The 17,486-nt window shown below is 41.0% G+C and overlaps 1 protein-coding gene across 2 annotated transcripts in view; it reads right to left on the bottom strand.

The window, feature by feature from the left end:
- CUX2 (cut like homeobox 2) overlaps positions 1 to 17,486 on the bottom strand; it is a 739,268-nt gene that overhangs the window by 3,183 nt on the left and 718,599 nt on the right. For both annotated transcript variants that reach the window (XM_069754866.1, XM_069754872.1), the window contains 5 exons: positions 16,349 to 17,121; positions 10,955 to 11,114; positions 9,220 to 9,501; positions 6,991 to 7,179; positions 3,255 to 3,528 (listed from right to left, as the gene is read on the bottom strand). In XM_069754866.1, coding sequence (XP_069610967.1) covers positions 3,255 to 3,528; positions 6,991 to 7,179; positions 9,220 to 9,501; positions 10,955 to 11,114; positions 16,349 to 17,121 — 1,678 coding nt within the window. The remainder of the gene's footprint in view (positions 1 to 3,254; positions 3,529 to 6,990; positions 7,180 to 9,219; positions 9,502 to 10,954; positions 11,115 to 16,348; positions 17,122 to 17,486) is intronic.

Here is a 17,486-nt window from a genome sequence, read left to right as displayed (position 1 = left end):
TCTATGAATTTTGCAAGGGCACACGATGCACAAAAAAACATGAGATCGAACATGTACGTGAAAAACAGGTGCCTGAATGAAGCCTTAGTAATATTCAGTCGTGGGTCATTACGTGAGGCACATACCTGTTCATCAATGAGCAGCTCACGTTAAGGTGTCAAGGATTTTAGATACTGTAGATTCTTAAAATAAAATACAATCGCAATTTGCTAATCTACACAAGTATCCTATTAGATGGATTTTTTTTCCCTTCTGCAGCAAGGATAGATGAATGATAAGTATCAGTAATATCAAAAAATGATTTTTTTTTTGTTTTAAATATGAATTAAAATAAAGTAAAATAAAAATACATAAAACAAAGTTTTTTTTCCCCTCTAAAGAAAAAACAACTGTAACCAATCTAGCTAGAAAAATAAAAACAAACAAAGCACTAAGTCCCTATTCATGGCTAATTGAAATGATCCATGAAAGGCTTTTCCAATCAGCCTTCAGATTGGAAGATCTCCAGAGACCAGTCAACCAAAGTCAGACGCAGCCTGAAGCTGCCAGACACCAGGAGAATGTAAAAGAAAAATGAAGACAATGAGAATAGAAAGGTAAATGCACAAATACAGCTCTAATCTGGATTCTGTTTGGCTTTCCTTATATTGCTGGCATCTTTAGTGCTTATGACTTTGGTATGTGGTTTTGATAAGTATATGTTTTAGATCACTGTTCACATAATAGTCCTGCTCACTCCAGCCTCTATCTATTCTGTTCATATTAGTGTCATGGCTTCTAAATGTAGCAGAGCCATGACAGCTCAGGGTATGGTATTTTTGATGGCAATTATAGCACTTCTGTCTGCGCTATTCTTACTATAAAGACACAAAATCTGACAAAGAAGCAAATGTGACCAGGTGCAAGCTGCTGTGAGTGCATTACATACATACCAAAGATTGCAGCAGCACATTGTGCACAGAGATGTAGAACATTGAATATTGGAAATTAAAACTGTATTACTTCTTAATAAATGATACTTATAAAACCAAGGTACTTGGTGCACAAATTGGCCAATTCATGTGTGCCCACCAGCCACAACAAGAAAACCTGATTGTGGAACAGATTAACTGGCCAATTTGTGTGCCGTATAGCTCAATGTTATAGGTATAGTCTATATGGCTGTAATACAGTTTAATATTCATATACTCAATATGTGCATATACACCATATAGATAAAATGCCCAAAGTATATAAAATCCAGCCCCTAGCCATCCAGTGTGCATTCACAAACATTTGTGAGAGAATAGGTTGTTCCTAAGAGCTCAATGAATTCCAGTGTGGTCCTGTAATAGCAAAAGCCAAAAGAGCAAAAAGTCAGTTCATGAAAATCCTTATCTCCTAAATATTCCACAATCAAATGTGAATGGTAATTTTTAAAAGTGGAACATTTAGGAACCACCGCAAACCAGGTAATGTTACAGAGCAGGGTGACCGAGTGCATAAAAGTTGCCAGTGCTCTACTGACCCAATAACTGCTGAGCTCCAAAGCTCCTCTGGTATTACCATCAGCACAAAAATTGTGTATCTTGTTATGGACTTCCATGGCTGAGCAGGTGCATAAAAGCCTTATATCATAGGGCACAATACAAAGTGTGGAGCAGTGTAAAGCCCCCTGGCAGTGGATTCTGGAGCAGTGGAAAAGTGTTCTGTGGAGTGATGAATGACGCTTCTCTATCTGGAAGTCTGATAGACGAGTTAAGGTTTGGTGAATGCCAGGAAAACATTAACTGCCCTGACTGCACTGTGGCAACTTCAACACAGCAAAAAGTTTTGGACAATTGCATGCTTTCAACTTTGTGGGAACACTACGATGCATTTCCTTTTCTTTTCCAGCATGACTGTCCCCAGTGCATAAAGCAAGAGTCATAAAAGCATGGTTAGACGAGTTTGGTGCAGAAGAACTTGACTGGCTGCACAGAGGCCTGACCTCAAGTTAATCAAACACCTTTGGCATGAACTAGAACAGAGATTGTGAACTAGGCCCGCTAACCTCATATGCAATTGCTTCTTCAGAGAGGAAGAGGACTTGAATTCGAGTGCCAACTAGCGGGTGGCATGGTGTTTCAGTGGTTAGTACTGCATCCTTGCAGCGCTGGAGTCCTGGGTTCAAATCCCAACAAAGACAACATCTGCAAAGAGTTTGTATGTTTCTTCTGGGTACTCCGCTTTCCAAAGACATACTGATAGGGAATTTAGATTGTGAGCCCCATCGGGGACAGTGAGGTAATGTGTGCAAACTGTAAAGAGCTGCGGAATATGTTAGCGCTATATAAAAATAAAGATTATTATTTATTATTATTGGAAGCATTGATCCTACAAGTCAATACCAACCCTTTAACAAACCTTGCCCTATGACTTAGGATAAAAGCCAAAACCAGAATCTCAATTTGTGGAAAGGTGTTTCGCGCAAGGCTCGTTAAAAGGTTGATATTGACTTTTAGGAGTTCAAGTCCTCTTCCTGTCTGAAAAGGCAATTTGCACATTTCATTTCATACAACATCATTGCATGGCCTCTAATTTTCCTTACACTGGCATGTCTGACCCCACAAATGGTCTTCTGGATGAATGGACAAAAATTCCTACAGACACATTCCAAAATTGAGAGTGGAAAGCTATCAAAGCTTGATGGCAAGATGGGCATCACCTCCACATTAATGCCTAAGGATTTAGAATGGGAGGTTATGAAAGCTCCTGTATGTGTAAAGTATAGGTGTCCCAATGTATCTTGGCACATACAATGTACTGCTGTAATTTTTGGTATGCACTATTCTTATGTCATAAATATGGTAAGACATGCAGAAATGCTAATGTGAATAAGAGCTAACAAACAAAATCATGCAGATGTTCAACAACTGCTTGTGGATTGAATCATAATCCGTATAATGATCAACATACAGCTACATGTATTGAAGTTTCAGGATTACAGAAGTTAATGATGATGCTGAAATGTTCTTATTAAAGAGGTTTTTCACTCTCAATGCTCAGTGATGGCTAAAGTGGTGATGTGCACTGTCGAAATGACATCACCACGTCGGCTAAAACACTGAGACCCATGAGATGGCGGGGAGCCAGCACTGGACCCTTGGAAGGTACCTGCTCTGTTTGCCATTTTAGGTATTTTACAGTATTTGGCATCCACTTTCCTGAAACTGGAAAACTCCTTTAACATTTTGTCAACTGCATTGGTACTAGCAGACAATTTCTGGACTTACCTGTAGTTATGGAACCAGTTAATAACTGTGTTTGTTTTAAGGTTCAGCTGTAAGGAGAGCAGTTCGATAGTTTGCTGCGTTGGGTACGGTTCCATTTGGTAAGCTTTTTTCAAGGCTTCTTTCTCTTCGAGTGCAAGCACCACTCTCGGTTTTTTCATCTGCATCAGATTATAGTCTTGTGGCTGGAGGCTCGGGCTGGCACAATCTGTTCTAGTGTTGGAAGATTCACTGTCTGAGCCAACACTTACCAGACCATAACGTCGCTTCAGATAAGCTAAAGGTAACAAAATATTCTTTTTTTTAATCACATTTACATTTTTGCTCTCAATTGTACTTCATTAGTATTTTATATTCATGTGCAACTCAGTAACATTCAAAAACATAAGGTGATATATCTGGAAGATCACAATGTGTATTCAATGACAACTTCTCCTATGCACCTATTTGTATATAGAAAAACACGATTGACGCATTATCAATATTATCTAGTCATCAGTCGGTGTGAAAAGAGCCGAGTTCCAGTATGCCATATACAGTGGGGCAAAAAAGTATTTAGTCAGTCAGCAATAGTGCAAGTTCCACCACTTAAAAAGATGAGAGGCGTCTGTAATTTACATCATAGGTAGACCTCAACTATGGGAGACAAACTGAGAAAAAAAAAATCCAGAAAATCACATTGTCTGTTTTTTTAACATTTTATTTGCATATTATGGTGGAAAATAAGTATTTGGTCAGAAACAAAATTTCATCTCAATACTTTGTAATATATCCTTTGTTGGCAATGACAGAGGTCAAACGTTTTCTGTAAGTCTTCACAAGGTTGCCACACGCTGTAGTTGGTATGTTGGCCCATTCCTCCATGCAGATCTCCTCTAGAGCAGTGATGTTTTTGGCTTTTTGCTTGGCAACACGGACTTTCAACTCCCTCCAAAGGTTTTCTATAGTGTTGAGATCTGGAGACTGGCTAGGCCACTCCAGGACCTTGAAATGCTTCTTACGAAGCCACTCCTTCGTTGCCCTGGCGGTGTGCTTTGGATCATTGTCATGTTGAAAGACCCAGCCACGTTTCATCTTCAATGCCCTTGCTGATGGAAGGAGGTTTGCACTCAAAATCTCACCATACATGGCCCCATTCATTCTTTCATGTACCCGGATCAGTCGTCCTGGCCCCTTTGCAGAGAAACAGTCCCAAAGCATGATGTTTCCACCACCATGCTTTACAGTAGGTATGGTGTTTGATGGATGCAACTCAGTATTCTTTTTCCTCCAAACACGACAAGTTGTGTTTCTACCAAACAGTTCCAGTTTGGTTTCATCAGACCATAGGACATTCTCCCAAAACTCCTCTGGATCATCCAAATGCTCTCTAGCAAACTTCAGACGGGCCCGGACATGTACTGGCTTAAGCAGTGGGACACGTCTGGCACTGCAGGATCTGAGTCCATGGTGGCGTAGTGTGTTACTTATGGTAGGCCTTGTTACATTGGTCCCAGCTCTCTGCAGTTCATTCACTAGGTCCCCCCGCGTGGTTCTGGGATTTTTGCTCACCGTTCTTGTGATCATTCTGACCCCATGGGGTGGGATTTTGCGTGGAGCCCCAGATCGAGGGAGATTATCAGTGGTCTTGTATGTCTTCCATTTTCTAATTATTGCTCCCACTGTTGATTTCTTCACTCCAAGCTGGTTGGCTATTGCAGATTCAGTCTTCCCAGCCTGGTGCAGGGCTACAATTTTGTTTCTGGTGTTCTTTGACAGCTCTTTGGTCTTCACCATAGTGGAGTTTGGAGTCAGACTGTTTGAGGGTGTGCACAGGTGTCTTTTTATACTGATAACACGTTTAAACAGGTGCCATTACTACAGGTAATGAGTGGAGAAAAGAGGAGACTCTTGAAGAAGAAGTTACAGGTCTGTGAGAGCCAGAAATCTTGATTGTTTGTTTCTGACCAAATACTTATTTTCCACCATAATATGCAAATAAAATGTTAAAAAAACAGACAATGTGATTTTCTGGATTTTTTTTTCTCAGTTTGTCTCCCATAGTTGAGGTCTACCTATGATGTAAATTACAGACGCCTCTCATCTTTTTAAGTGGTGGAACTTGCACTATTGCTGACTGACTAAATACTTTTTTGCCCCACTGTATATCTGATAGTTGTGGGTCACCACTGTAATTGGGCCCAATGTACTGTGGGGAATCGTAGAGGTGGCCACACGTGCAACTCTCCATATTCATTCAATGCTGACAGTGATGGGACCCACATCTATGTGACATATGCCATAAATATACGAGATGTTTTTTGTCTTTGTTTGTTTGTCTTGCACAGTAATGCCTGTTCTGGTCTCTTGTTAATTGCTTCATTATGTAATGAGATTTTATATAGTCAGATCTGCCTTAGGCTACTTTCACACTTCCGTCGGTACGGAGCCGTCACGAAGCATCGGCGCAACATACCAACGGAAGTGTTTGCTTTCACATTTCCGTCTGCGTTGCCGAGCAGGAAAGATGGTGAGAGCAATATTTCCTGCTGGGCATGCGCAGTGTGAAACACTGGATGCGACGTATGGAAACTTTTAAGAAATTAAAGAGATCTGTACTAGTATAAATACTTAAGATTTGTTCATAGCTAGTGATGAGTGAATATACTCGTTACTCGAGATTTCCCGAGCACGCTTGGGTGTCCTCTGAGTTTTTTTTACTCCTCGGAGATTTAGTTTTCATTGCCTCAGCTGAATGATTTACATTTGTTAGCCAGGCTAAGTACATGTGGGGGTTGCTTGGTTGCTAGGGAATTTCCACATGTAATCAAGCTGGCTAATAGCTGTAAATCATTCAGCTGCTGCGAAGAAAACTAAATCTCCGAGCACTAAAAAATACTTGGAGGACACCCGAGCATGCTTGGGAAATCTCGATTAACGAGTACATTCGCTCTTCACTATTCATGGATCATAAAAGGGAATCTGTCAATAGGATCAACCCTCCTAAACCGTCTACATAGGCAAGCAGGTCATAAAAAGTTGAATAAAATACCTTGATATCTGCTACGTTATCAGTGTGAGACATGTAGATCAGGAGAGAAGACTTTCACTCATTACACGTCTCACTGGTAACGCATTCTTTCACTCAGATTCTCAGGAAAATCAGTGTCCGGCCCATAGATCTTAACAGCTCATTTACATATTAAGAAAAACATGTATTTCTCTAGAAAAAAATATCGGATTGAACATATCAAGGTATCACTTTATTCAACTTCCTATGACCTTCATGTACATGTAGACTGTTAGAAGGGTTGATCCTTCTGACAGATTCCCTTAAGGCTATGTGCACACGTTCAGGATTTCTCGCAGAAAATTCCTGAGAAAAAACGGACATTTTCTGCAAGAAATCCGCAAGTAATCTGCATGCGGTTTTGCCACGGTTTTGACACGTTTTTGCCGCGTTTTTTTCCGGACACTTCCCAATGTATTTTGTAGTGGGAAATCCGCAAAAAAACTGCAAAATTAATGAACATGCTGCGGTTTTTACCGCGATGCGTTTTTTTCGCGGAAAAAAGCGCATCATGTGCACAAAACATGCGGAATTCATTCTAAATGATGGGATGCTTATTGTGTGCGTTTTTTTTGCAGCTTTATAGTGTTTTTATCGGGAAAAACCGCGAAAAACCGCAGCGTGTGAACACAGCCTAAAACTTTGTGTCTTTTGAATTGTGTCACTGCAAGTCTTCTGTCTTATACTCACCCTTTTTTTCCATCTTCTTCATGTCTCGCAGTTTTTCAATGTTATGTGGATCACTCAGCCATAGCTGCATACGAACAAACGGCTCTCGGCCCTTTAAACTCAGCTTATGCCAAGGCTTGGGCCTGGATAGTAGATCTGATACAGACCCCTGAGTAAGACCCAAGATGCTTTCGCCAAATAATCTCTGACCTATAAAAGATTGAATATACACACATCGATTAATGTTTAGGCAGCATCATTACAAGAGAGAAAGAAATAAAATTTGCAAGTTTACCTTATCTAATATTTGCAACTGGAGGTAAACATTAAATAATCCTCACCTTCATATTAACATGACAACTACAGCTGCCAATACATTACCATTGTGAAGATGAGCAATATCACTTGGCCTGCTCAGCTTCTTCTAAGGTCCCAGGAACAACAAACAAAGATATGTGCAATGTCCTGTATATTGTTTCCCAGAGATCCCAATGCCTCTGCTGGCGTGTCTTTTTCCCACAGTGCTTTGTTGTGCCATTTCTTTCTCAAGAAAGTAACACACATGCACTTGGAAGTCCACATGATGTAAAAGAAAATAAGGCCACCTTCTTCCATTGCTCCATGGTCCAGTTGTGATGCTCATTTTTCTATTGTAGGTTGCAGTTGACAAGGATCAGCGTAGTCGCTGTTGCTGGTAACTGACTATGCAGTCCGGTACACAGAAAGCTGTGCTGCACAGTGTGTGCTCTGACACCTTTCTATCATAGTCAGTATTAACTTTTCAGCAGTTTGTGCTATAGAAGTCTCCATTTGTTATTTAGCACTGTGCTGTAACACAATCATCTAGCCATGACAATTTGCGCAGATCCTTGAAATTGCACATTTTTCTTGCTTCCAACACAACGACTGCATAAACTAACTATTCACTTGCCTAATATATCCCACCCCTTTGAAAGGTGCCATTGTTACAAGATAATCATTGTTATTCAATGTTATTCAACTGCTGGTGGTTTTAAAGAGGTATTTCCAACTCATAAATTGCTGCCATATTGCTAAAATATGCCATCTCTTGATGGTTGAAGAAAGAACTTCTAAAAATCAAACAATCCTGAAAATCAAGTGTCGGCGCTGCAGTCATTTATTTACATCTTCTATTATACTTCATGGAGATGAGAGGGAGAGTGACGATCGCTCAGCAAAGTTACTGATGCACTAGATGTCACAACTCTGTTGTCGGGTGTCCTTGGACCTAGGCTCCTTCCCTGTCCCTAACGTTAGGGGTGCCCTAGCTCAACCTGTTCCCCGGATAACTTCTGATGGTGAAGACGTCGGGGCCATGTACCTTGCCTTAGCTCCTGAATCCACCCTCAGTCTGTTCCCTTCCCCACCCAGGGAAGAGGGGAGTAGTTGTGTATCATAATACACCAATCAGACTAGCATGATAATATGAACAGGGGTAACAAAAAATACCAAACATACAAATATAGTCATACATACATCAGAAGAATGTATCGGTGAGTGGAGACTGGGGTTAACACAAAGTAGGAGAAGAAATGGAATTATGACACACTTAAAACCTAGCAACAGTCACAGATAAATCCACCAAACATCTTCTCCTATAATAACCACCAACGACCTCAAGCCATGCAGCATATGCTACCTCTGACAATGAGTGCTAGCCAGGTTCCAGTTTATATAGAAGATGGCAGAGGCTAACAGTTCACAGCTGAGTCTTACCGCAGAAAAGTTTCCAGGAGCCCTCAACTGAGCAGATTAACTCCTGCACTGCTAAAGAAACTTGCACCGTTTAATATTAAGGTGAAGTGCTTCTAATCATTGCAGGAGTAGGAGAAATCAGACGCTGCAATCTTCTGGCACCTCTAAGTTGAGGTAAACCTGTGACACTAGAAGCCGAGAATGCTGCTGTGGAAAACTGACAACAGAATGCTGAATATATGGAAATGAGACCTTAGAGGGCAACTTTCAGCACACATATGTGGTTTTTGTATGTTTTTTTGCTGCACCAAGTCATGCATGATTTGAACCCATAAACTGGATGTAATTGATTACAACTTTTTCTAGTTTTCATTAAAAGAAAATGGCATAAAATAAAAAAATATATATTTAATTTTTTATTAAGAATAACTTAGAAATCAATTTTAGAAGGTAGGTTCTTGGTGCTGGTTAGTACTACTAAAGCAATGAAATGCTAATATTCATATATAATGGTAAGGCTATAGGAGAATTTACCTAAATTATTGTCCGTCAACACTTCCTTAACCTTCTTAGTAATGGAGTAGGTGTCAAGCTCGGGAGACATTGCCACAATCTCTTGGATACCTGCGGTGGTTGCTGGGTGAGGGCTTGGGAACGTTCTGCTACTGAGTGATGAAACCGATCTACTTTCTGGCTGCTGATTTTCTTTGATGCTTTCTGAGCTTAAAATAACTGGCTCTGGAGGAGTCTTTTCTTGATCTAATGGGCTTGGTGGTGGAGATGGGGATGGATGTGTTTCAGAGGGACTGGCTGTGCCTAAAATAAAAAACAAAAAAAACCCACATAAAATAAATTCCGAGTGCATAAATGAAAGTTTATATACACAAATAGAAGCATCTTATATACACCCATTTATAGGCAGGTTGGCAAATCTGTGCAGATACTTAAAAGGGGTTGTCCACAATCCCTTCTCAATTGCTATTTCCCCATGTAAACTAACAAAAGCCTATATGACTTCAGCGCATGGTCTCCCAGGGCTTCCGACCAGCAGCCAATTAGTGGGCGCTATACTCTCGCTTCCTTCGGATGAAACTCACACCCAGCAAGAAGCAAGAGCTGCTGCTGCTCTCTGACTTTTCTCCGAATGTCAGTTACAACATCACACAAGCCCAGGTGCTGACGTAGCTCCGGTACTGGAGGAGAGTATAGGCTGTTATTTTATATGGGGGAATATAAACAATTGTGAAGGGTTTGTCCGAGTAGCGGCTGTGTGCATCTGACTAGCCCCATCATTCTGAGCTATCATCACGCTAATATAAATGTAGAATTCGTTTTATGCTTCTATACAATGTCTGCTTCTGTACAATACCCTGTCTGACCGATGTTATCTTCTGTCATCTGCATCAGTATAGCTGGCTGCCTGTGTGATTTTATATAATTGTTAGCTGTTACTTTTTCAGAGCTCAAGTTTCCTACAGAACTTGTAATTACTAGACAGTGCAGAGTTGAGCTGTGTTTGTTGCCTACTGCTGAGAGATTAGTTATGCGAAACTGTAAATGCTACTCTATTGATTCATATGACAGAGGATTTTCTTCAGCCATATGCATCTATAGAGTAGAATCTGCGGTTTCCCAACACTGATACGTCAGCACAGCAGCAAATACAACTCAGCTTTGCATTGCCTAGTAATTACATATTCCATTGTGGAGGACTGCAGGGGAGATGAGCTCTGCTGAAAATCCGTTAACAATGATGTAAACCCACACCCACAGCCAGTTATATGGATATAGATGACAAAGAATAATTTTGGTCTGGGTTCTGTACAGAAGCAGATAGTACACTAAAGGTAGAATATATTCTGTGAGTGCTGTAATTAGAGCTATGATGGTATACAGCCAGCTTATAAACTGCACAATGAATTATTGACCAGAAGCAGCAAAACTAAACCAGGTTGTGTCCATTATCAGTTGGTAAACTGAGGATAAATAGAGCCTGGAGAGGACGTGAGGCGGGATAATATGTGTAAAATGTGGCAGATTTGAAAATGAATTAGATTGGGACAAATAAATACATATGTACATTATTATAAGACCACATTTTCATTTTATGAATAACCCGAACAGCTTTACATAGATAAAAAATAAACAAACATGCATCCATACAGACCTTTGACCTATCTAGCATTACATTTATTTCTCAATCTTCCCAAGTACTTATAGCTACAATTAAATAACGTGTTTTCTGTTCAGAAGACATTTATGTAAGTACCTTGTGACAGAGCTGGTTGCTGGGTAATCCCTTGACCAAGCTGATCCGTCAGCCACAGCTGCATGCGAATGAAAGGTTCTCTTCCTTTCTGGGTCAACTTACTCCAGGGTTTGGGTCTGGACAACATGTCACTCACACTGCCTTGAGATAATCCCAGGACCTGCGTTAAAACAGGGGTAAAACCTATTTTTGTAAATTCTGGGAATGTGCAGCAATCAACCTTTATACACAACAAAGGATGGTGGTTAACTCCTTAAACTTGATATAATGTCAGGGATGTCATTTTACACATGCATTTTTCAAAATTAATAAAAATGTAGATATCTAGCAGGAAAAAGCAGCTTTATAGTGGTATGGTCAACTTAAATTATTGGATAAATGCATGGTGCATCTCAGTCATCCTTTTAGACAGTGTTGATTCACTGAGAACAAGAGATACATTTTACAACTGTTTTAACTCTTTCATTACCAATTTCACATGTTCTAAAATGCACTTCAAATTGAACTTATCAGTTCTGAAAAAAACCCAGAATAAAGTTCCTGTATTTCATAAGACTCTTCTTAAAGAAGACCTTTCACCAAATGTTTCATGTTCAACTAAATACGGGATGTAATAGTGGCATCAGAGTTGAATAAAAGGTTTTATTCAGAGATAATAGCAATCAAAAAATTAAGTTCCAGTTATTGCCATCAGATAGTTTTCACTGGAAACAAGTACTTCTTGAAGTACTTCTTCTGTATGATACTGACCAATCATAAGCAGGCGGCAACACAGAAAAAAAAGTACACATTCCACAATAGCTTAGAGAAGATTTCTCAGTGTATGAGATGTTTTCCAGACAGCCCTGACCTCCTGGTATTACCTTGTGCAAACACCTATCAGATAAGATCCTTGTGTTGAGAGAAACAGCACAGCTGAGTTTAACTGTGTCACATCACAAACCCTTACATCAGCTCTCTTAAGGTACCTTCACACTGAACAACTTAACAATGATATCGCTAGAGATCCGTGACGTTGCAGCGTCCTGGATAGCGATATCGTTGTGTTTGACATGCAGCAGCGATCTGGATCCTGCTGTGACATCGTTGGTCGGAGCAGAAAGGCCAGACCTGGATCTCCCACAGACATCGCTGAATCGGCGTGTGTGACGCCGATTCAGCGATGTCTTCACTGGTAACCAGGGTAAACATCGGGTTACTAAGCGCAGGGCCGCGCTTAGTAACCAGATGTTTACCCTGGTTACCAGTGTAAATGTAAAAAAAACCAAACACTACATACTTACATTCCGGTGTCTGTCGCGTCCCCCGGTGTTCTGCTTCCCTGCACTGACTGAGCGCCGGCTGGCCGTAAAGCACAGTGGTGACGTCACCGCTCTGCTTTACAGCTGGCGCTTACACAGTGCAGGGAAGCACAGCGATGGGGGACAGACACCGGAATGTAAGTATGTAGTGTTTGTTTTTTTTTTACATTAGCACTGGTAACCAGGGTAAACATCGGGTTACTAAGCGCGGCCCTGCGCTTAGTAACCCGATGTTTACCCTGGTTACCCGGGGACTTTGGCATCGTTGGTCGCTGGAGAGCTGTCTGTGTGACAGCTCTCCAGCGACGCTGCAGCGATCGGCATCGTTGTCTAGATCGCTGCAGCGTCGCTAAATGTTACGGTACCTTTAGAACTGCCTGCTCTGCTCTGTTGCCCCTTCCTCTACACTGCCTGCCCAGAGATGTGTCAGTAATCACACTTATGTCTTTTGAGCACTGGGCAACTTGTAATCCCTCTGCAGTGATATCAGAGCAAGCTGTTCTGGGCATCAAGAATTCGGTCCCTGAGAATCTGCTTGGGGACCTGATAAAAGGTCATCGAGGGCCGTAAAGGGCCCTTGGGCCTGAGGTTTCCCACCCTGATCTAAAGCAATGATTACACCTGCATTAAGGAATTCTGCCAGCTTTTTTTTGTTTCAAGAACAAACGGAGTTTGTGTCCAAAATCTATCCATTTGTATCCATTAAACAGGGTTCCATTATGTGTCTATTTTTAGAATAGAGTGAAAAAGCACATGGTGCAAAACTAAATATAGATACATAACAAATTCCATAATAATCAATGGAGTCTTTTTATTTTTATTTCTCGGTTATGCAAGAAGCCTGTCAAACCAAAAACGCTATTTACCTGCAGATATAATTTTAATCTGCAGGTAAATAGTGTTTAAATCCTGTGTCGCTTGATTACTGGAGCAGTTTCTACACTGGACTTAAACACAATTTACCTGCAGAATATCACTATGTGAGAAGGTAAATAGATGAGTGTCAAAAGTTCCCTTTTTGACTGTTCCGAAAATAAAAAATGGAATGTTCAAAAGCAGGTGTGAACACAGTCAAAATCACTCACTACGTATAAAGCCAGCAGCAGCCATTCCACATTAAGAAGGCTGAAAGGCCTCTTTCACACTTGCGTCAGTACGCGTCCGTCGCTATGCGTCGGGCCGACGTACCGACGCATGTTGTGAAATTTGTGCCCGACGTGGGCAGCGGATGCAGTTTTTCAATGCATCCGCTGCCCATTCTGAAGTCCAGGGAGGAGGGGGCGGAGTTTCGGCCGCGCATGCGCGGTCGAAAATGGCTGACGCGACGGACAAAAAAAGTTCACTTGAACGTTTTTTCGTGCCGATGGTCCGCCAAACACGACGGATCCGTTGCAGGACGGATGCGATGTGTGGCCATCCGTCGCTAATACAAGTCTATGGGCAAAAAATGGATCCTGCGGGCACATTTGCAGGATCCGTTTTTTGCCCAAAACGACGGATTGCGACGAATTGCTAAAAACGCAAGTGTGAAAGTAGCCTTAGGCCTCTTTCACACTTTCGTCTTTTGTCTCCCGTCGAACTCCGTCGAGTTTTGAAAAAACAGGATCCTGCAAATTTTTCTGCAGGAACCTGTTTTTTCCCATAGACTTGTATTAGCGATGGATTGTGACGGATGGCCATCCGTTTCATCCGTCGTGCACTGGATCCGTCGGAAAATAGCGGTCCGTCGTGCAGAGAAAACGTTCAGAGGAATGTTTTTTTCTGCACGTCGGAAAATCGCTCAGCGATGGGTCCTGCGCTGTCTGTCGTCGGCTATAATGGAAGCCTATGGACGCAGGATCCGTCGCTGACCGTCAAACACAGGTATCCAGCGATGTATCCCGGTTTTATTTCTCTCTCTCTAGAATTTTCTACATTTAAATTCAGGTCCTACCACATTCGACGCATCCGTCTGGATGGATCCGTCTGGATACACATGATGAGAGCATTATACTGCCTCCCTAGTTAGACAGCACATGGAGTACTGTGTCCAGTTTTGGGAACCGGTGCTCAGGAAGGATATAATGGAACTAGAGATAGTACAAAGGAGGGCAACAAAATTAATAAAGGGGATGGGAGAACTACAATACCCAGATAGATTAGCGAAATTAGGATTATTTAGTCTAGAAAAAAGACGACTGAGGGGCGATCTAATAACCATGTATAAGTATATAAGGGGACAATACAAATATCTCGCTGAGGATCTGTTTATACCAAGCAAGGTAATGGGCACAAGGGGGCATTCTTTGCGTCTGGAGGAGAGAAGGTTTTTCCACCAACATAGAAGAGGAATCTTTACTGTTAGGGCAGTGAGAATCTGGAATTGCTTGCCTGAGGAGGTGGTGATGGCGAACTCAGTCGAGGGGTTCAAGAGAGGCCTGGATGTCTTCCTGGAGCAGAACAATATTGTATCATACAATTATTAGGTTCTGTAGAAGGACGTAGTCTGGGGATTTATTATGATGGAATATGGGCTGAACTGGATGGACAAATGTCTTTTTTCGGCCTTACTAACTATGTTACTATGTTACTATGTCTACACCATAGTGGAGTTTGGAGTCAGACTGTTTGAGGGTGTGCACAGGTGTCTTTTTATACTGATAACAAGTTTAAACAGGTGCCATTACTACAGGTAATGAGTGGAGGAAAGAGGAGACTCTTAAAGAAGAAGTTACAGGTCTGTGAGAGCCAGAAATCTTGATTGTTTGTTTCTGACCAAATACTTATTTTCCACCATAATATGCAAATAAAATGTTAAAAAAACAGACAATGTGATTTTCTGGATTTTTTTTCTCAGTTTGTCTCCCATAGTTGAGGTCTACCTATGATGTAAATTACAGACGCCTCTCATCTTTTTAAGTGGTGGAACTTGCACTATTGCTGACTGACTAAATACTTTTTTGCCCCACTGTATATGCTGCGTTTTTCCTGCCAAAAGATGCAGAATATACTGCCATAGTAAAGTGTTGCTGTATATTGTGAAAGCCATCAAACAATCAAAGGTTCAAGTGCCCAAGGGGAAGGGGGTCTAAAAAAATATGTAAAAAAAAAACTGTTTAAAACAGTATTTTAAAAAAAGTTAAAAACCTAAGAATTGTCCACATTTTCCTATTCTGTAAATAATAATAAAAAGGTTATTTGATATGGCAGTAAAGGGGCGCTTCAATGAGCCCCTCAGTTGCTATGGTAACTCATTGGCACCCTGTGATTACGTCATGATACAATTGACGTTCCAAGAAACCCACACACCGGTTACAGCAATTTACAGTATATACCACTGAGAGATTGACAGCGGTGTCTAAATGGATAAAGAGCAGCAATTTGGAGCTAGCTCTGATCGCTGCTGTTAGAGGCAGGTGTTGGCTATATAACACAGTGGGCAACTGCCCTCCTGAGCCTGCTCAATATCTCCTTACCCAACGTGTGACACACAAGTTGGGAAGGGGTCAAAAGTGTGATCTATCAAAAATTTTAATTATTTAACACCTACAGTAGACGCCATCAAATATGTCAAAAGGCCAAAATTTATGCTCACTGCACCTCTCAAAAAATGCAACAAAAAGTGAACAAAATGTCAAATGTACCTACAAATGGTACCAGTACAGCTCTCCATGCAAAAAACAAGTCCTCAAGCAGCTCCATCGTCAGTAAAAAAATTATTTTGAAACAGTTTTTGGTTTAAAAAATAGTTACACAATCAATTTTTTTCAAAGCTGTTAAAAAAAAAAAAACCAGTAAGGAAAAGAAATAATAATTAAAAAAAAATTATTCATATATATTGAATAGTGTTGTTCAAAATTACAGCACCTACCGCAAAAAAAACAAGCCCTCGTATGGCTATGAGGATGGGAAAATAAAAATGTTATGGTTCTGGGAGATGTGAGAATAAAACTGGCTTTGATGGAAAGGAGTTAGTATGTGGAAGACAATATATAATATTCAATGGTTGCCAATTGTTCAAGAGTGTTTGTAAGGTTCTGATCATAAGTGAAAAATTACATGCAAACATTCGCTATGATTGGTGATGTACCACACAGCTGTTCCATAGTAATACCTTTTCGCCAAAGATCCTCTGGCAGATGCCATTTTTTGCCAATTTTTCCTTAACTTGTCTGGTCAAGTCCAATGTGTCCACTTCTCTGTACATATACAGCTCATACTGTTCTGGGGTGAGAGGAGGAACCGTAGGCTTGAGATTCCTAGGTACGTAGGCAGGGTAGTAGGAGAGCTGATTCATGTTCTGACCATCCTGACTTCCAGACTCTGTTTTTATCTCCACTATCTTATGTGATTCTTCTCCATTGGATACTTCTTCCTCGTTCTGTGAAGTCTCAATATTCTCTACTTTCTTCCAAGGACGGCCATTTACCATACTAGAATAACTTGAAGATGATGAAGATAATGATGGAGACACAGAGGTAAATGGACGAGACAGAATATTTTTCTCAGATGCCCAGTGCTGATCGAAATATGACCCTGCGTCACCTATTTCGGACTTTACTTTGCGTATGATGCTTTGTACAAATGCTGCTGGAGACAGGACACTCAGGGGGGTCTGTGTGGAGCTTGTGCTGGTTAGGAGGCTGCCGTCCTCCTGTTTAATGTAGACATGAGGTGCTCTGTGTGTGGGGGGAGACAGAATGGGGCGCTCATTTGGGGGTGTAGGAATGGACCGATGACTGCTGCCTGATTCTATCTCTAACAGTGCCTGCTTTTGTGCATGCATTTCTCTTCTTGCCTGCTCCAGAATATTCTTTATTGCGTCTTCAGAGCCGTTGCTGCTGCTGGCAGATGATGATAAAGGAGCACTTGAGTCTTTTGTTTCACCTGCATAAAGAAAAAAAACACTTATTAGCAATAATGTAAAATCTAGAAAAAGTGGAAACAAAATGATGATTTTTTAATACACCCAGGTCAGTTCCCATGTCAATGGTTGAATTACATCATTTCTAAAAGAATTTGCCTACAAGAACATCAAATGGTTTATAAAAAAAAGGGGGAAATAATGAGTCTTTAGAAAGTAGTAAATTGATTTATTATGTTCTATTCACAAGCGCGCTACTATCCATGCACAATGACTTCGCAAACAGAGGATAATATCACTAGTGTCTGTAGCAAAGGCAGCATTCATGCAAGGAGTCGTCTAGACCAGGGGTCCCCAACTCCAGTCCTCAAGGCCCACCAACAGGTCA

The sequence above is a fragment of the Ranitomeya imitator genome, chromosome 1 (genome assembly GCF_032444005.1).
Source record: "Ranitomeya imitator isolate aRanImi1 chromosome 1, aRanImi1.pri, whole genome shotgun sequence".
NCBI lineage: Eukaryota > Metazoa > Chordata > Amphibia > Anura > Dendrobatidae > Ranitomeya > Ranitomeya imitator.
The sequence above is the reverse complement of the archived record's forward strand: the minus strand, read 5'-3'. Positions and strand labels throughout refer to the sequence as shown.